A 21,099-nucleotide genomic window follows, 5' to 3' on the forward strand; every position below is an offset into this window, starting at 1 on the left:
GAATAGAGTATAATAGCTGTGTATAAAAGGTGCACAATTACTTATTAACAGAGGCAAATGTGTTTAGGTTAAAGGCATTTGGGTGTTAGGGTATTACTAAATGTGAGCAGTAGGATTCAAACAATAAAAGGGAATATCCTAAGCTCCATCATTTACCACATACTGTAAGATTTCCACCTAATAGCATTTGTTCTTCAATTGAAACTTAATCTGGGTAAATGGTGCTTAAATGTTTAAATCACATTTACAGGCTGTCAACTGATCTGATGTTCTTCACATGGTCACCCTTCGTTTGAATGAGAATAAATTGATGGCAAATGAGAAAGGATTCTGCAAAATGGGTTGAGGAGACATACTGGATCATAGCTCCCCCAAGTGGGCATTTTGGGTAACTTACAGACTCTCAAAGCAAACGTGGAAAAGCGCACACACACACACACACACACACACACACACACACACACACACACACACACACACACCACAGGAGCTCAAAGGGGGTCTGATACGTCTTGTTGGGACAAGTGAGATAAAATGAGTTCCAGTAAATTGTCTGGGATTGCTGCTGAATAAAAGGGGTCACTGGTACATATCATGAATTAGGCAGTCTGAGTTCGCCTCTCAAGCTCTTTTTCACAGGCATAAGCAACCAACTGAGCAGCAGACACTTCCATATATCATCATACTCATCATCATTATCATCATTAACATAATCATCATAATCATCAAGTGGAGGAGATTGCTGTGGTATTTGACCTACAGGAGCTCAAATGCTGTGTAGCGTGCATACTGTATACATGTACAAGAATGAACACAGGGATGGTGTAAAAATCAGACCTGGGAAAATAATAATACAATATAATAATAGTGTTCTGTTTTATTTTAGTTTAAAAGTTTAAAATTTGTAGAAATATTCCCCTCAGTGTACACTGAATTAAAATTTCGATCTTCAACTTTTTATAGGGTGTGTTCTCAGTATGTCTGAGAAACAAAGATGGTGAGTGTATTAGTAAGCAACTATAAATTTGACAACTTTTTCAAAGATAAAAATGTTAATCCACTGTAAATAGAGTACAAGCACGAAACAGTGAAAGAAGTACTGAGATCATAACTGTGAGAACATAAAAGTAAAAGTACTGCATTACATGTAAAAGTCCATATTTAAGATAAACGTAAAGGTACACAGGTGACAGATTATTAATATAATGTTTGACATTCTTATGTAAAGCAATGCATCATATTTATAAGAGTATCATATAGTTAGTATCTAATTTCTCAATCTTCAAAGTAACTGTAGCTGTTGAATAAACGCAGGAGTAAAAAGTACAATAGCCCCCTCTGAAATGCAGGGAAGGACAAGTGTACAGTAGAATACAAACAGAAATATTTAAATACCTTAAAATTGTACAGTACTTGAGTAATTGTACCTCACTCTGCCAACAGGCCTGAGGGATATTTGAGGAAATTACATGTTTGTTAAAATAAAACAAAATTCAACCTGGGTCTCCAAAAGCTCCTCAGGCTGATTGAGTGACAGTTGGTTTTTGGCAATTTGCATAAAGGTATGTGTGTCAGAGAATTTGCACCACTATCAACTATTGCACCACTAAGTACACCAGCAACCTACACAGAACACACAGGGCCAGGTAGTAATGTTTCACCATAGGAGCACTGGTTGATTGTTGTGTCTGGGTAAATAATGGAACACCCATGTACTGCTGCTTGCACTGTACTTAATGGAAACTTAGAGGCAAGGAAGCTGGATAAACAATTCACAGAAGGTGGGAGAAGGGGGGATGGGGGTCTATAGGGGCCAAACACCAAATGTTTACCCCCAGGCCTCTTTATACGTTAACCTGGCTCAAAGTGAATGACTAAATGAGTGGCTTATTTAGGTTACTGCGATGTAATCATCAGTGTTCATGTTTCAATAGAAAAATATGATTTTTGTGAAGTACAAACTTGCATTGTAAAACAAGGCAGAGATAATTCATCCCTGTACTACAGCGGTGTGTTCAAATGTACTGTACCTGTCCAGACGTCATGCTGTCCGCGGTGCTGAAGCAATGACGTAGATGGTGCCGTTCATCACGCATCCTCTCCTGCCATTTTTCTGCTACTGGCTAGCTTGCTAAGCAAAGGGTCTCCATCAGCAGGAGGCGGGGAAGACTGCAGGCAGCAGAGAGAGGCAGTCAAATCAAGGGACCGAACCTTCCCTGGAGAATCAGGGAGCTCTTTCAGCTAGTAAACTGTTATTAGAAAGGCTACACAATGTCCGATTTTGACAGCAACCCATTCGCAGACCCGGACTTCAGCAACCCCTTTCAGGTAGCTAACTTGGCTAGCTAGCCGGCTAGCGTACGCTAGGAAACCCATTGAGGCCAGTTTTACGTTAGCATCCCTGCTGGCTGTCGTAGCGAATAGCCTAACGGCTAGCTAGAGGTTTTCCTTGGTGTACGGCTAGGTAGCGGACCGAGCTAATCATCATCTACATTATCCATCACTCACACATAATAATCGCTGTTGGTGTCGTAAAGGAAGCTACGAAGGATTTTCTAGCACGTTGCTGCTGAGGCTGTTTGTTTTTAACGTTGCAATAACGATTATGCAAACTAAGAACAAAGACACATGATGTTAGCTAGCTAGCCAGCTAGCTACCTCTTAGCATCATTTTAAATTGTGTGTCTACTTATTTCCAAATATTGCAGGGCCGCAGGCTTATGACATTTAAACGTCTTGTTGAATTTGTACATTGTCATAGCAGTGTTCCAGTATATATTTAGCTGCCTTTGCATCAATGTAATACACTACCCTTATGAACGTCGTAAAGAATATACACTAATACCGATGTATCGACTTCTTGCTTTCCGTAGTGTGGAGTGATACCGTAAACCATTTACTTCCACATTCAAAATTCTGATAGTAAAGACAATGGTTGTTTGTTTTCCATCTAGCCTCTTATTCATTGTAGGCCAGATGCAGACAACAGGTTCTTTATTTGTGCTACAGCAGTCAGTTATACATGATGTACAGTGGGATTTGTTCTCCCTTGTAAACCGTCCTACCTTTTGCCACAGACCAGAGGTTGCCGATAGTGTGCCAGTTTACACCTCAGCAGGTGATTCAACTGTTGAGTCCCGCCCCTCTATTTGAGGGGTGTGCTTGTTAGTGGGTGGAGTTAAGATGCAGGTTGTTAGCTCGATTGCACATGTTGGGGCCACCATAGACTATGAGAGACTTTCCTGACATGCGTGAATGTTGTTAGTGGCCTTTTCCAGTTCCCTGTGCACCTGATCCCATTCATAGTATTTCAAATGGCCACAAGATCAAGAAAGACCACTTTATTTGTAACATTAATGTTTTTATTGTGCTGCATGCACACCCTGGTTTCTGTTTATTCCTTACCTATTGTCAGCACAACAATAACTGGTCAGAACATGAGAATTAATAGACCCAGTTAATGTGTGGTTAACTTGGTTTTTCATACAATTTGTAGGTTGGTTAAAAACAGCAACAACTAAACTTTTGATTTTGTGGTTGTAGTTTTTACCCCCTGAAACCCTCTCTGTCCTGTAGGATCCTTCGGTGACGCAGGTGACCCGGTCTGCCCCTCCTGGTGGTCTGGAGGAGTATAACCCCTTCACAGACGCCAGAACGGTCAGCTTAACTAGCATCGCTATTGATGAGAGAGTGCATGCGTTTGTGTGTTTCTGAGTCAGTGACCTCATTTTATCCACTACCCTCTTTCTCTCTTCCTCCACCTCTCAGTCACAGAGGATTTCACTGACAAAATATGACTGTGGCCTAATTACAGTGTTGATTCAGGGTCTGTCTTTTGATTGCACAAATATTAACATAGTATGTCTATGCTGGCTTACAGGCAGCCCCCGGAAATGCCCCCAAATCTACTCCTGCCCCTTCCCAGAACACACAACCTGCCATCATGAAGCCCACAGAAGAGCCGCCGGCTTATTCACAGCAACAGACTCAGGTACTACACAAAGAAACATGCTCATATACATGGGATTGCATCTAGTTTTATTTTTTCCAGGCTAGGTTAACAACATATGCGCTCAACATTTAGACTCACAACACTATAACACTATGCAGACTCTGTCTTTGCTTCTGGTTCACCTTTCCTCTTGTCCTTCATATACTCATCTGTCCTCTGATGGCCCAACAGCGGCGCAATGAGGTACTGTCTTTCATCTGATGTCTCCTGCACCCCTTCATGTCACTGTCTTGAATAGTGTGAATTCATTTAATGCCTTTTTCCCACCTGTAGCTTTCCCTTTGCAGAACAATTTTAGAGCTAGTTTAGTACTAACTGGAGAAGACAAGTGAGTTGACAATAGGAGTTGATTGCTTTTCCAACCCTAACCTCTTTTCTCCTTCTTAAACTTACACACCCAAGCTTACCTGAGTGGAAAATATCTTTCATTACTTACCTTATTGGATATCATAACCCCTGTCAGATGCTGGGTAGTGAATTTTAAGAGCATTTCTGTGTCTGTGTTAGGACCAAGCACGTGCTCAGGCTGAGTTGTTGAGAAGGCAGGAGGAGTTGGAGAAGAAAGCAGCAGAGCTTGATCGTCGGGAGAGAGAGTTACAGTCCCACGGAGCCGCGGGAGGTCAGTCAGTCAGTCAGTCAGTCAGTCAGCCAGTCCATCAGTCATCCACTTTATACGCTCACTTACCCTAACATTAACCTCAGAGTCTGAGTGGTCATTACCAATCAAAGCTAGCTTCATGGCGGTGTTGATAAGACTCAGACAGTTGACGTGTTACCATGGCAACAACATAATTTGGCTCAGCATTCCATTTGTGATGAACATTAGAACTTTCTGAGCCGCATAAGGCCTCAACACAGAATGCGCCGCCACTTAGGAGTTCCAACTTGAGTCTAAACCAGTGAGGACGGGGGGGGACACAGAGCAGTCAGCTCGCAGTTGGGGCAGTAGATGTCTTCACTATCACTATATAACAGCACACGTTTATTTTCACTTATATATATATTGATTTTTATTTAAGTATGGTGATATCTGAACATAAAAGAAGCTGAAAGTCCACAGAGGCAGATCTGTTCTACAATGTTGAACTGTCCAGTAAAAACATGAACTTTAACTGTACCTTCAAACAGACCAAACTTTCTTCCAAAAGTAATTATGTCATATATCAAAACACTACAGAGACGTCACAACCATTAGTAAATTACCAGATTAGACTGGGATGATGACGGACGTTTACCAGCTAATCATCTCAGTGGCCAGGCTGCTTGCCACCAAAATGCCTGTTGGGTCCTCACGTCTCACAAATGTCAGAGCAAAATTCCATATAGGCATGATGTGGATATACTGACCACAAATTCAAAATCCCATGGTTGCTTTATCTTCTGAAAATATATGAAAAATTAATAAAATAACATCATAGCGGTCCTAGAACAAATATTATAACTTTGGCACATAGTGCATTTTGGGAAACCTGACCACTCCCAAGCCAATTCAAATCAATTCCCAAAGTATCCTGATTAAAACAGATGGAGCTACAACACTTCTGTTCATTTGGACTGGCTCAGCTAGATGCAGACTTTGAATTGGAGCAGCACTTTGGCTGTGACTGATGATGTTTCACAAGTCCACAAGAACACAAATGCAGACAGGAAAGCACTTTGAGAAAGGCCTGCATTTTACATATACATGAAACAATGTTCATTTATTTCTATGGAAGCATCAATATTGACTCTGAAGCATTCTATCTGTCTGATTATGTTCTCTTTCACAATTTGGTACGGACTTCACTGATGTATTTTAGAATTTTTGGTTAAATTTAGAATAGTATTAGTTAATAATATAAATAAATTAAGGGAATTAAGTAAAGTTAAACGTATACTTGATGGGAGAGTCATTTGTTTGGTTTTTTTCTATGCTGCTATGAATCATCGTATGGGGGATGATTCCATTCAAAATAACTGCATAATATCTCTGCCATAAATGTTAGGGTTACCAGCCTCCTAGACACTCAGCAGTCCAACAACTGGAAATAAGTCTTGGACTTTATTGCTTTGTTGTTATCCATGGCATTTTGCAGTCATGTGTGCCCTTGGGTCCCTTTCTCCCATTTTTCCAAATAAACTAAACTAAAAATAAATGTCAGCTCCCAGCAGAGTAAAATATTCATGAATTTCCCCTAGGGGATGAATAAAGTATATATCTATCTATCCATCTATCTATCTATCTATCTATGGCTAATCATCCAAACACTGTTTTGCCTCTGTTCATACAGGGCGTAAGAACAACTGGCCTCCACTGCCAGAGAAGTTCCCCGTTGGCCCTTGTTTCTACCATGACATTGCAGTGGACATTCCTGTAGAGTTCCAGAAGACGGTCAAGATCATGTACAACCTTTGGATGTGTAAGTGGATCATCTGTCACATCCCAAAATGGGCAGTATTGCCTCCTGTTCCGGTGAATATAATCGTTGCCATTTATTTCAGTTCTCTATCACACTCCCTAGAACATGTGGGTTCTCAACACGAACCCATGTATTGCATTGTAAGAGAAGCCAAATGCAGAATCTTCAAATAACATTGATCAAACACATTTGTCTGATCACTTATCACAAAGACATTAGAGATTTTAATGATTTTGTCTAATCATAAATCATATTTTCACTGTGTCCTGGTACTGAGATGACACTAAAGCTCTTGATTTTGTTGTCTCTTTTCCAGTTCATGCAGGCACGCTCTTTGTGAACATGTTTGGCTGCCTGGCCTGGTTCTGTGTGGATGCAACTCGTGGTGTAGATTTTGGCCTGGCCATGCTATGGTTTCTGCTGTTCACCCCCTGTTCTTTTGTCTGCTGGTACAGACCGCTCTACGGGGCTTTCAGGTGAGCAGATGCATGGAAAGTTACACTATCTTCTGCAGCATTACAAAGAAACAGACACACCCCTGTGCTGATAAGGAAAAAAAGTAGTAACTGCTCCAAGTATGAAACTACAAAAAGAGGTTGACTTTGTAAATGCTGTTATTTCTTGGCATTATAGAAGACATCTCAATCTCCAACCCTGCACTTACTAATTCCCAAGAATCTTTTCTGCACTGGAAGAGAGTGCCATGTAAAGACATGGATAAAGGCAGACTTTCACAGACTGAGGGAAGTAGAGAGGAATTAATGTTTAATACAGGGTGAATTAGTGACAGAGTTGAAGAAATGCCTTTTAGTCATTTTATTACCTCCACACTGCCATGTCTGACAACCTCGTTCTCTGTCTCCACAACAGGAGTGACAGTTCATTCCGCTTCTTTGTCTTCTTCTTCGTCTATATCTGTCAGTTCGGAGTTCATGTTCTACAAACTATTGGCATCACTGGTTGGGGAACGTGGTAAGTGTTTAAGTGCTTTTACTTATTCTGTACCTCTGTGAGAGTGCACTTAATTTAACTCACACTGTAAACTGTTTTGTTTTTGCCAGTGGCTGGATCGCAGCTTTAACTGGCCTGAACACCAGTATCCCAGTGGGCATCATCATGTTACTGATTGCAGCTCTGTTCACTGCGCTGTCCGTGGGCTCGCTCATTATGTTTAAAAAGGTAACATAATCACAAAGTACTCCCAGCCTGTTGCTGTGATTAATACACTGTACCTGAAATGTATGAAGTGAGATATCTGCCCAGCTGAATCATACACTGCTGTGCCTGGTAGATTTAAATAGCTTAATTTGATTCCAGCTCATTTTCTCTTCTGCTCTTTCCAGGTGCACGCGCTCTATCGTACCACCGGTGCTAGTTTTGAGAAGGCTCAGCAGGAGTTTGCAACCGGAGTCATGTCCAACAAGACCGTTCAGACTGCGGCCGCCAACGCTGCAGCTAATGCTGCGTCCAATGCTGCTCGTGGGGCCTTCAAAGCTCATCCATAAACTGACACACACACACACACACATGCGTATGGTACATGCACACATGTTCAAACATACAAGCACAGACACACACACACACACACACACACACACACACACACACACACACACACACACACACACACACACACACACACACACACTGAGAAGATGGCGATGCACAGCTCTGGCCCTGCTGGTTCTCTGATCAAATTGATTTTATTTATGAATGTTGCAATGCTAAGATTGCCCTTTACACTTTGCTTAAAAAGTGTAATGTAAGTAACAGACAAGTGACCAGAGCTGTCCATCCTCACTTAACATATATCAGTAAAACTCTCCTACATCCACCCTGTCTGCTTTTCAGTCAGGTGACTGTTTGCTCACATCCCTTGAAACACCCACTTAGTGACTCAAGGTGTGCTCTGAGAGTGCGGGATCTCATCTCACACTCTCTTTACTCCCTCCTTTGCTTTTCCTGTTCTTCTGTCCCCTTGAGGTGATCGTAGGTCAGGCAGAGATGGAAGTTCAAGCATACCTTATTTCTGTCATGGTGTTGACCTCCAAACAGCTTCCTGCCTGGTTAATACAGTATAGAGTCATGAAAAGTGATAATCTGATCATGGTGTTTTGCACATAGTTCTGTTTTCTTGGTCACATACCGAAAGTACAGTATACTGTATGTTTGAATGGCTGGGGCTGCGTGTGAATGTGTACTTCACTTTAAGAAAATTGTGGCTCTGACTTGTTTTTTTTTTTTTGTTTTTTTTTTTAAATAATCCAGTGCTTGATCATTGAGAGCTGAAAGGCGAATTTTACCTTGTACTATATCTGTGCTTCTATTCTCAGACAATACCATTGTCATTATGGTAAAACTTAATTCATATAAATAGGAATATGTTTGTATGTTCTTATTTAAGGACCTGCCCACAGCTCCCAACAGAGCTCCAGTGACACTTGTCAGTTGAATTGTTCCCTCTCTGTGTGCTACTTTGATCGGCAAAGTGGGCTGGGTCAGCATCTCTGTGGCTTACTAAGATCTGACAGCATGACGGTGACATGCATGTTTAGCACACTCGAGGTAGAAGTCATTCTGTCCACTGTCAGCGTTTCCTCAGGCTACAGGGTTAGCTGTTTCAGGGGAACGTCTGCCTACTCCATTTTCCCTCGGTTTCTGTGAGAAGCGAGCTGTAAAGTAATTGCATGTCCCAGTGGCTGTTTGACTGATTGATGACGTTCGGATCTATTTGTGAAGACGCACTGAACACCCCCGGTCAGTAGGTCACCAGTTCTCAGCACAAACTTTAAAGAGGTTCAGTCAGATGCTTTCATGGGCTTGTGCACTAAGAGGGGAAAACACTTGTGAAATAATCTAATTTTCCTTTTACGTATGTATGACATTAACAGACTACTACATGGCTCTCCTTCAGTTATTTTTGTAACCCTTTCACACTTGGTTGAAAACTAACGCTGCTATGATTCTGAGAGCTGCTCGGTCTCGTCCTCCTGCTGTCGTGTCTCCTGTTGAAAAGGACACATACCGTACACAGTGAGAACTGAGAGAAGCGAGCAGCCTTTTCTCACTGGAGATGAACTGGACAGTGATAAAGCTATGATTTTTCTCAAGACTATCCTATATAGACAAAAATAGTAAAAACACTGATACTGCGTGTGTGAACACCACAAAGACTAACAGTCCGTTTGCATTTTTACAGTCAAAAACAAAAAGTCACTGACTTTCCTGTTAGTATTGGATTACTGACATCAGAAGTTTCATAGCCAAAATGAACATTAAGCTAACCCATAAGAGAGGATTGGACTTGATGTACTTTCTGTGATAGAAGAAGATACATTAATTTATATACAAAAATAACGGTGTTATTCAGCACTGAGTTGTACAGACTGCTGTCGCTGAAGTGAAATATGGACGTACTGACATAGTGTTGCGTGTCTGAAGATGTGCAAGATAGATGACTGACAACTGGAACTGCTGTTATTATAAATATGTTGACTGAACACTATAGTGGATGAAACACTCCTGTGAGTGCTACCAAGGTGAAGATCAGTAATTAGTCAGGAAATAGTAAGCCTACATCTTGGCAGTATTGTTTTTGTTTGGAAATGTTTTGTTTTAAATCCATTGCACATTTCTCATTTTTGCGTTAAACGTAGTGCAAAAGACAAACATTGTTTTTATTTATGGTGTAATTTAAGTTGTTTGCAGTTCAGTTGTGTTTTTGTTTGATTTTACATAATGTATTGTGTCTATGTGGTTTTTGTAATGACATGATCATAGCATCAGCTAAATTTAAAAAAACAAAAAAACAAAAAAGTGTTCAATGACTTTGCAACTTGATCCTGCGAGAGGTGTGCTTGTGTAGATGAGGATGTGTGTATGATTGGTATGGAAGAAAAACAAAATTCCCTCAAGTGTTATTTCAAGTCCTGAGAAGCTGTGAGAGATCTACCAAATGTCCATACAGATTTGTTTTTAAATCTTGGTCTGTGATGTGTTCCCTTACTACGTTTCACTTTAATGTATTACACAACTTTTCTTTGCTACATAAACCCACATGATTCCCATGTATCTATAGTTTGAAGCAGTTGTTATATGAAGCCATGCCACAGTGGGTCATTTTTTTTATGTATTTGGAGAGCTGGTCTGCAGTACAGGAAGACGTGTTTGAAGTTTGCTGACACGAAACTGTGTTTTTGACCTGTGACCATGTTATTTCACTGAATCAGAGAAGAAACTCATTCAAAAGGGACACTTGTATATTTTGTAAAGTTGAAAATTTGATCCCCATTATCAATCACGTGTAAAAAGAAAACGTAATGCACTCTTGTCTGGCCTTTGTCGCATGTGAAATAGTTTGAGTTTTGTATATTTATGGTATTAACATGAAATAAAATTTGAAAGAAATGTGTGTGGACTGACTTCATTTTATCTGCCTTTTGTTTGTGTAAATTAATTGTCAAGTTTTTACCAGATATTCTATTAGGATCAGTGGTTTAAACATTCGCATACATATAGGAACTGCAAGCATTTCAACCAAAATGTTGATGTCCACTGGTTAAACTCTTAAATTTAAACAGTAAGAGGATTGATGAATAACAACCTCTAAAATCTATCTTGAGACGCTTGCTGGGAAACGCTGGTATAAACCTCGGTTCTGTGTTGTTTACATTCCACCTCTAGGTGACAGTGTTTCCTCAGCAAGTTGGGATGTACCAGGAAATAGTAAGTAATAGTAATAGAAAATAATATACACATTTATCATACATACCTTTACTAATGAGGGCCTGGTTTATTTGAGCAGAAAGAACAGACCTCTATTCACACATATCAACCTTTCATACATGCAGCATCACACAACGAGCCGCAGATGCTGTTACTCTTTTGTTAATGTAACAAAAACAGCGGACAGTCTACATATTAATTTAAGCACAGACAGACTAGGAATGCTTTTTGATACAAATCCATCTCATGATTTCACTCTTCAGCCTCATCCTCTCGGTCCACTCACTCTCACATCAGACACACTATAGTTGAATTATTGCACATCTTATCTACAATGAATAAAAGCACAGCATCACATGAATCCTTTTAGATTTACAGCGACTTATGTAGCAATGTGAAGTGAATTAAGTGCAAAAGACACTAACGGGTGCTATTTAGGAAAGGGAAACTACCAAACTAAGACGGTCTGACTTAATCAGCTTTGAAGAATGTCTACAACACACTGACGTGGCAACTTGGGAGTTTTTGCCTTTGTCTACCCAATATTCAACAAAAGCTTTTTGAATTCCCAACTACTACTTTGCGTGTTGGGCTGCTTTACAAAGCCAGATCTTGTCTGTATGGCTCTCTTCTCGTCATAATGATACGCTATGGAGCAGTCCACTTTATCTCGCTGTGATCCCCTCATGAAAGCTCAGCACAGTGAAACACATGGCAAGTCTCTGTTCTTTTTCTGCACACGCTCTGCCAGTTATTAAGCTGCAATAGACCCACAAACAATCCATTTAACAGGAGGAACTCCCTTTGAAGTGAACAATCCCTTAAGTGGCACGTCTAAAGTTAACAAGGGAGTCTTCACTGTCCTACTGGGCCACAGAATCAGAGCATATGGACATCTAATCTAATCCTAATAGTTAATGTCTTTCACACACACACTCCCACACACACACACACACACAGTTACGTGTTTTAGAGGGCACATCTGCTAGTATTCAGTGGATTGTTGTGGTTTGCAGGTGAAGCATGTGAATGAACATTATAATGATGTTACAAACATACACACTGTTTTACTGGCAGGGTTTAACCTGTCCACAATGACACTAATCTCCTGCTACTCCAGTACAGCGGTTTGTTTAAAGCAAGAATTATTACAAAAATAAACAGTATCTTGGTAAAAAAAAAAAAAAAACACTGAATAAGTGTATGGGTAATGTTCTATACACTAAGGTAGGCTTCAGCAAGTATCAGAGGAAAACACCATGCCTAAAGTTTTAAAATCTATCTTTTCAAAAATCAGCTGATTTTATTCAGGATATCATGAAGAAAATCACTGAGAGAAATGTCTGTCCTCCTTCCAGGTATCCGTATGAGAGGGATGACACCAAGGATGATTTCCCAAGATTCAGAGCAGGCATATCAGACTCTTCCCCTCCTCAATCTCCTCCTGAACCTTATCACTAGAGGTGGCGATCTCAGCCTGCGCGGACAGAACAGCACACAGGAAGGTTGCCAGCGTCCCACCGATCGCAGCGTAGAACGCCCAGCCCAGTGAACACATAGACGGCCTAAAGGGCGAGGCCTCGGTGCCACAGTAGCTGATCACCTTCTCTGAACCCCAACCGGCAGGGTACAGCATGAGGCCCACCATCAGCAACAGGCCTGGAGGGGAGAGCAGACGATGAGACAAGGGTTTTAGTCACGTACATGTAAACATCGGTGATGAGAGTACAAACAGATCACACAGATCACAGTGCAGCTGGAAACATGGTGACTCAGTTCTGGTGAAGAATACGTCTATGATTCAGCTAACAAGCATTTGATTTGTGATCAGAGGAAAGGCCCCACTTGAACCTCCCCCTACAGTGATGTCACGTAATGATAGATTACCTTCTCGCCAGGCCTGATGAGCCAAACGCACCCGTGGGAGCCAATTGTTGACTTGGTTGGACTATCCAACCTTCAACAGGGAAAAGTGCAATGGAACGCCACTAGATGTTGCCAACTTGTAAACTCAGATGTTTCACCTTGTAAAATCAAATGCTATGCTGAAATTCCGTAAAGGTTACGGCATGATAATAAAACATACAGTAATATGCTTGCATAGATGTTTAACCACTATAGACCATATGTCACAGATCCCAGGTTATTAGAATTATCTTGGTAGCAGGTGAGGTTTGTTCTTGCTTTTTCTGAGCACAGTGAACATACAGCTTAGAGCAGGCAAAGTCAGTGGGAACTTCCTTCCTTTTCAACTGTAAACTTTTTTTAGGAAGAGTGGCAATGAAAAAATAAATTTTTCAAAATATTTGATCATTTCTGTCAGATTTCATACCTCTATGGCAGAAATCCTAGTAGCTCTTCACCTTGTTTGCCCGTGTTATGTTCACAAGCGAGTTTCTTTATTTACTTTGGTTCAGTCGCATTATAATACGCAGACAGGCATTCAACGTCTGACATTAAAGTATCTTAGAAAATAAGAACTAGATAATTGAATCATATTCATATCATTTGAATTTAAGTTTTATGTGTAAGTTGTATACAATATATACTATTAATATATACTGGCATACTTTGGGGTATCCTCTTACATGTCATCTCTCTCACTCTTTTCTCATGTTTTCTCTCTATCTCTAATGTACAATATTGAATAAAAGGTAAAATGCCAACAAACTCAAGTAAAATACATTCCAGTCTGAGTGAAATTAATAAGCAAGAGCACAATTTGTGTGGAAGATCTGGGACTACTTTTTCTGCCACAGACATATAATAACTGAACACCTTTACCTACTCAGACAGAGAGACGTGTCTCACCTGCGATAGCCTGGAGCAGTCCGCAGATGTTGAATATGCTCTTCTTCAGGATGCTCTGAAAACAAAGGCTAAAGATGGAGATACAGGCCACACACCCTAGCACCAATGTCCCTGCTGCCAGAAACAACATGGCAGCCTTCCAAAAGCCACTGGCCACTTCTCCAAATGTCCCTGCGTAGGGCCCGCAGCTGATCCCTTGTCCCCGGGACCCGACGCGAAGGCAGCGGCTGTAGAGGCCGAGAGACGGCCGGTACTCCCCGGAGTCCACACTCGCCCCAGTCACACTGGAGGCTGACCGGGGGTATCCCAGCAACCAATCGGGGCTCATGAAGGCAATGAGCTCAGCAAAGGCCACTACGATACTGAGCAGTGTCCAGAGCATGGAGCGGCATGTTACAATGACATGGCACATGGCGTTAAATTTTTCTGAGACAGTAACGACCAATGATTGAAAAAAAAAAAAAAAAAAAAAAAAAATCTTGAAGCCTGTTGAAGCTTTGATCGCAAGTTCAAATTCCTTTCCTTACAAAGAGAAAGGTCCAGTAGGTTCCCTGTTCAGATCCAGATGGGCTGCTGATCTTATCCTCTCTGGGCAGATGTTTTCCCTCCTCCTCTCACAATTCTTTCTTCTTCGCTTTACCCTCTTCCTCTTTGAGGCAAACAGCTACAACGCACCAAAGCAGCTTCCCTCAGCCATGGTACCACCCGAAAAGCACACCTACAAACACAGAGACACATGAGGGTCAGAGACGCACAGAATCTATATACATAAGTGGAGTAAGTGATACATGCGGTAAGGGGGAGAAATAAGGATCACCACACTCATTTCCCATCCACTATGAATCATCAAACTCCCTTGTGTTTGCTGGACACCCCACAGGATTTCCAAATTTTACCACTGTCATCAAACAGACCCATCCTCACCCAAGATTTTCCCACAGAGTGCTACTTCACAATCACTACTAGCCAGCTGTGAGTGAGTGCAACCTTGAGCAACACTTCCAGATGTCTGTTGAAACAGCCATGGTGTATCACACCCACACATAACTGCTGGCGACGACAGAGTTTCTACCGTTGTCATTTTACTCATGACTACTGGGTCTTTGTGCGTTTGATTTTTATCTGCGAAATGACAGGAGCCGTGCCGTGTGTGTTCTGCCGCTGAGCAGCTGTCAACACAGGCCAGTGCAGAGCTCCGTTACGCCATGCCGCATTTCTCAGTAACATACAGTACCGCATGCCAAATCCTGACTGCTGTGGCAAGTACACACATGACTGGATCTCCATCATTGGGTTCACTATCTAGATTACAGTCTGAAAACATGTAATAAATCAGAGGCAGTGGTTATTGGCTTTTATTGTATCATTTTATTATGTTATTTTGTGATGCCGCAGCAAGAAATCGATTTTCTTTGTTCATTATCCAACAGCAATCAAAACTTAATTACAAATTCCTAAAAGATGATATTTTCACAGTCTCAATCGTGTGTGTGTGTGTGTGTGTGTGTGTGTGTGTGTGTGTGTGTGTGTGTGTGAGTGTTCAATTGTATTTTTGAGTGAGTGTCTGTCCCAATCAAAGTGATTGTGATATTGTTGCTATGTTATGATTTGGTTGCCATGGCCACACTGGCCTCGACACAGCCGTGGTCTCATGTGAGGTTTCTCAGAGACCTTCTGATGTCATGATCCAGCGTTATGAGACACACGGGAAAATATGTGGGGTCTGGTTTAGATGCAGCATGGTCATCTCCGCTGTGTTGGTGAATCTCATTCACTAGTGGAGCCAGGATGAGTCTTGACATTTCCAAGTCTGCAAGAAGTTTAAAGGGTCTATTCAACCAAATTACAAAAACTATTTCTAATTCATCTCTGTCTGTATCTAGCCATGCAGATAGTGTTGGTTTTATTTGCCCAGACAGAGATATGAGATATCAGTCTCTGAAATTCTGAGGCAATTATTGCCCTAAAAATTTAACGGCAGATAACGAATCCGTCACACCAGGATCATTTTTAGTCAACACAGAAGCTGTGGTAGAAGTCTGGTGATTAACTTCTGTAAGCCAACTTCATATCATCTATACAGTTTACCTGATTTCTTATTGTTATTTATGTCATTTTTGTTTCCATTTCTGTCACTACTGTTTCATGGATTTCATTTATCTCTCTGGCTGTGGCATAGGAAGATGAAGTCCCACCTACAAAGCTCTGTTTGTTTGATTGTTTCCCCAACTAAATACTAAATACTGTAGCCATCAATGAGCACAACACAAGACCTAAAGACATTTGAACTGCTGAGCAAATCAGAGATGTGGGCAGCGATTACTGGAGACAGGCCGTTAGAAAATATATCTTATAAAATTCAGTGTCATTCCAGTGTTCTGGTTCTTGAGCGCCTCTTTCCGATGAAGAAATAGTCCCTCTGAACTGTTGACAGTGAGTTTTGTGGATTATCCAGAATAACAGGACCCATTTTCTAGAAAGTCAAGGTGCTGATGAGATTATCTAAATATAATTCTTCAATTCTGTGAGCAATATCAACTAAATTTATGTCCCCTCCAATATACTAGGATGGATGCAGAAATCTCAGAAACTAGCATCTCCAAATCTGTGATAAACGAGAAGCAAGTTTTTTGTATTTGGGGTGAAGTGAAGCTTTAAAAATGTCTCCAGTCTGTACGTTATGAGAAGAACTATAAATCAGGCTTTGCCTCAGTCTAATAAATTCATAACTTTCACATAAATTGAAAGGGTGCCTTGTTAAACTGATGAGAGTGGGCTGTTCTATCAAATTATCGCTCTAATTCTTGCGGGATGTGTCACTCTGGAGGCGATGAAAGATTCAGCACCAAAACATTCATTAAGTCACTCTGATGCCCTGAGGGGAATAAGTGCGGTATTAGGTTACACATAACATCCCCGCCAGCCTCCATTTAGGGTGGTAAATCATCCCTCCACATCTGCAAAGAATGAACACTGATGTTGTACAGTATATTGTCTGATATGATCTGAGTCAGTTCAAGGCAAAACACTTCAGACATTTCCCAGGCTACAAAATAAGTATTATCTCATGCAGCTAAAAAGGCTTAGCCTACTGATTCATCTGATGTTCAGGTCAACTACAAACCAGCAGAATTAGGTCATGATAACAAAGTCACAGGCATGACAACATCTGAGGAGCAGGTATGAGATTTGAAACAGTTAAGATGCAGGGTGATTCAGTTCAGCGGGATTTCTGGATGTCTGCATTTCACAGTTTTTGTTTTCAAGTAGTTCTGCTGCAGTTATGACAGTTTTTTTTTCAGTGTGAAGATTTGTGCTTGTAATTTGTGCACAGCTTGTTTTGTCTCGAGTTTGACAGTGATGCCTATCTGTAGCATTCAATTTCATCTTATTCCGTCTACTGCAGAATTTCAGGAGCACATCTCCACAGACAGTTGGCTTTATTCTCATTCTACCATTCAACCATATTACATCCTAACCCCTCAGCCAAAACACACGGTCTACACATAAGCCCACCTTGATACACTGAGGGAGTGCATTCCAGTTACAACTGATCTGAGTGAAGTTATATCAACAGAATAAAGAAGCTGCAGCAACGTTACTATTCATTATCAGCCAAAAAGGAAATGGCAGACATAAACAGGAAGCAAACAGGAAGCATCAGTGTCCGTCCAACAGCCTCTGAGGCACAGTCACGCATTGAGAAGATCTGTCGAGATATCGTCTTTCAATCTAAACCGTCGTCCTTCACCCACGTTTACACAAAAAGTATGAAAGGAATGTCTGAAGAAACATTTTTAGATTTGTGAATCCAGCGAGTTATAGTTATAGGGAGAATATAATCAGGTGTTTGAAGTGTGTTTATGTGTTTCAGGACGGTTTGGGGAGTGCCCTATTCTATTATGGCGCTTGAGTTTATTCCAGACCTCACACTCCTTATTGTTATCAGTTTCCATTAGCCAGAAGTTACAATGCTTTCACACAGACAGTGTTTTAGCACTATTTATAGCAGGCACTACAATACAATAAAATGTTGGGTTTAAAATGGGTTTGCATCCTGAATAAATGTATGTATGTAAATGTGGATCTATATATACACATGTATATACTGTATGTGTGTTTGTTTGAACAACTTTTTGTTTTCAGTCACCCAGGCTACAGTTTTAGTTTCTCTCTTGAGTCTTCAGTTTGCAGCCGATTATAGTCCATCCAGGCCCAGGCATGGTGCTGTCTGTTAAGACTACAACGCCCACAAATTAGCAGCTCTGCCTCTTTAAACTACAGGGATGGAGCCTGAACATACCTCGTCGAGGCACCAGCACTTACAGAAAATGTAATCACTCATACCTCATCATGACGCTCTGTAGTCTCACTAAAGACTGCACTCAGAGGGAGATGAAAACTTGAGGGGGACTTTTTCTAGTGAGGTAAAGAACAGATTACTTAGAGGAAGTGTCTAGTAGGGCTTCCTCACCATTTTTGATCATTTAAGACACATCAGAGGGGTTACAGATAAACATCTTTGGCAGCCATTAGAAAATTTACAAATCTGAGATTCTAACCGAAACCTGTAGTGATTTGCATGTGTGTGTGTGTGGTTGCCTGCTTGAACGTCCTGTCTATGCAGGTATGTGTATGTGTGTGCACGTGCTGCAGAGTCATTAAGCGAGCAGAAAGGTCACTACATCCTGCAACTGATGAATACTTTCCGCTTGTTTGCTGGTTGTTGGGCAGACTGCTGGGAAAGTGTTTGAACAACATCGCCTTGGCAAGGTCAAGATTTTCTCTGTGTTTATGTGAGTGCGGAGGGAGGAGTATTTTACACTTCACGGCACATCACAGACACTCAGATTTATGACTTATTCATACCCCGGCGATCGAGACGCTGTGGGTGAGAGGTCTCTGCCTCCCAGTTGCTTTTGATAGATGTGTATCTTCAAACTGTCAGATCTTTGTTTCTGCAGCTCTCCATGTGCCTGTGGAGTCACTGTCATAGATATGTATCATCACCGAAACTGACAGATCATGGAGTCATATGCTTCTTTCATGACTCCTCTGTGAAGCCGATTTCGACTGATGATACAGCAGATATGCTACAAGATGAAAGCTGCTCAGCAGTAATGTGGTTCTGCATCTAATCTGGACCTGCTCATTCCCACACTGCTCTCCTGTCCTGACAGAAACCAAGCTTGCCACATGGGATTATATGCATGTAATGAGGGCCTGAAGCCAACTTACACACAGTTTTCCAATCCTTCATCCGGCGAGCCAACATGAACAGTCTCCCTGCTGCTATGAGACAAACTTTCTCTCGTTGGAATTTACAAAAAATACAGCGCATGAGCCAACAGCCAGCCATGTGGACTACGACTTTGGCTGTGAAAACCTGTTGGCCAAGTAGCCTGTATGGTCAATAAAATTTCTGCTAATGAAGCGTAACATCAGTTTGAGTCAGAGCCTTTTCAAAGCCCCAGACAAAGCGGTGGATACGAGGCAGACAGTATGTGGGTCAGTCAGTCGGCCGTTAGTTAGAGGAGGCCGCTGAGTAGTAAATCTAGAGTAATTGGTCTGAGATATCAGCAGAGGCGCTGGTAGCATGCCAAGGTGCTGAGGTAATGAGTGCTGGCCACTGTAGTCTGTTTGGGAGGGTGACAGTGAGTGAGGACTGAAGGTGGGTGGTTGAGAGATCTAAAGCACAGTTGACCCAGATTGTTCTATGAAGGCGAGGTTAGCTGTTTAACAGTTTGCAAAAAACAATTCCATTCATGGACATGAATTAAAAATTGTGAGAGGTGATGCCGAATGCTTTAGTTTCTCTATGATGGGTGTGAGCTGGTCCCAGTTTAGAAAAGGGTATTTAAGCTGGTGGATCACCCACCCAGATCAGATGATCACCTCCCCCTTCCAGCTGATCTGGGCTGCAAAGGACTCCATTAGCTCATTTTTCTTAACTCACAGATCCTGAACCAGAAACCTCAAACCAAGGCAATCTGTTCCCTAAGCTGCTGTGCCTGGTCTGGTCTGGTCTGGTCTGGTCTGGTCTGGTCATGCATCTGGACCAGCAAGGAGGAAGGCCCTCAAACCAAAACCACATAAGAGGCCGTTTCCCCATTTTCAGGGTTACACAGCTACTCAAACAAGATGTGGACAGTGATCAGATCACAGGCCGCTGATGAGGGTCTAATTTCCCTCTGTATCTCCAAGAAACAGGAAAATTAAGAGAGGGAGAGAGATATGAAACTAGAATGATACCAGTCAGAGGAGGGCAGGACCAAACATATCCCTCTTTCATAAAAGAATGCAAGCAGCTGAGCTGTAGGTGAAGTGAGGGAGAATGAGGCAATGTAGCTTGAATACTGAACATACACCACCCACACGTTAGAAAAATATTACAGCCTCAATTTCCCAATCAATTTCCTATTAACTTCATGGGAAAGGGTTCATTGTCAGTGGCTCATCAAGACGTGGCAGAGCACGTGACGTACGAACAGCAGGCAAGCTGCAACATAGAGACACCCATGCCTGCAGCGTTGACTCGTAAATTTTCATCACATTCTCATTTGTTTGCCCCCAGCAAGATAAAGAACAGCAGATTTGCGAACTTGTGAAACCCAAACCATGTCTACCATCAGAGGCTGAGAGACAACAAAGCCTCTTAAACAGAAAACAGATGAGACAACTCTCACACTACACTAATGAGTTATACATTATGGCTCCCTTTGATTGTCACACCTAAACCTGTAGCCTTAGGGAGGCAAACATCCACCTGCTTTCACAGTGTGCATCATATTAAATGCAGGGACACCAAAGAGCACAAAGAGAAGAAGCACAAAGATGAGTTCAGTTTTCTTTGGTTTACATGAAGCCTTGTCAGTGCTCTCAGATGTTGTGAAACAATCCAAACAGCTCTCTTCAACAACTTTTCCCTGCTAACCATAACCATGTGAGCCACTGCCTTTGTCGCCCTCCATAAACAGTGAATAGAAGAGCTGCAAGAGGAGAAAATGTTTCCCATGGATCGGCATTTACCACAACTTGTGTCTCATAACGTCAGCCAGCAGTGAGCGATGGCCACCATCAAATGCATGTTTAGTGCTGCAGAGTGAGTTTAGATTTATTTTACAGACCCAGATTAAACACTATAAAACAATT

At 41.6% G+C, this 21,099-nt stretch overlaps 2 protein-coding genes across 4 annotated transcripts; one reads left to right on the top strand and one right to left on the bottom strand.

The window, feature by feature from the left end:
• Positions 1-2,166: 2,166 nt before the first annotated feature.
• LOC111237753 (secretory carrier-associated membrane protein 1-like) lies at positions 2,167-7,968 on the top strand. Of its 3 annotated transcripts, none has more exons than XM_022766966.1 (9): positions 2,167-2,328; positions 3,577-3,657; positions 3,881-3,991; positions 4,520-4,631; positions 6,283-6,411; positions 6,728-6,887; positions 7,282-7,383; positions 7,473-7,590; positions 7,755-7,968. In XM_022766966.1, the coding sequence occupies exons 1-9, from the start codon at positions 2,272-2,274 to the stop codon at positions 7,914-7,916; spliced, it is 1,032 nt and encodes a 343-aa protein (XP_022622687.1). In that variant the 5' UTR covers positions 2,167-2,271; the 3' UTR covers positions 7,917-7,968. The 3 variants fall into 3 exon arrangements, with proteins under 3 accessions (XP_022622687.1, XP_022622688.1, XP_022622689.1); XM_022766968.1 differs by lacking the exon at positions 2,167-2,328 and adding an exon at positions 2,448-2,464; XM_022766967.1 differs by lacking the exon at positions 3,577-3,657.
• A 3,236-nt stretch (positions 7,969-11,204) lies between these two features.
• Positions 11,205-14,409, bottom strand: LOC111237741 (lipoma HMGIC fusion partner-like 2 protein). Its single transcript, XM_022766951.1, has 2 exons — positions 13,948-14,409; positions 11,205-12,795 (listed from the first exon to the last, which is right to left on the bottom strand). Exons 1-2 carry the CDS (start codon positions 14,357-14,359, stop codon positions 12,539-12,541), a joined length of 669 nt encoding a protein of 222 aa, XP_022622672.1. The 5' UTR covers positions 14,360-14,409; the 3' UTR covers positions 11,205-12,538.
• Between the last annotated feature and the right edge of the window lie 6,690 nt (positions 14,410-21,099).

Source organism: Seriola dumerili, unplaced genomic scaffold (genome assembly GCF_002260705.1).
Source record: "Seriola dumerili isolate Sdu_G_001 unplaced genomic scaffold, Sdu_1.0 BDQW01001090.1, whole genome shotgun sequence".
NCBI lineage: Eukaryota > Metazoa > Chordata > Actinopteri > Carangiformes > Carangidae > Seriola > Seriola dumerili.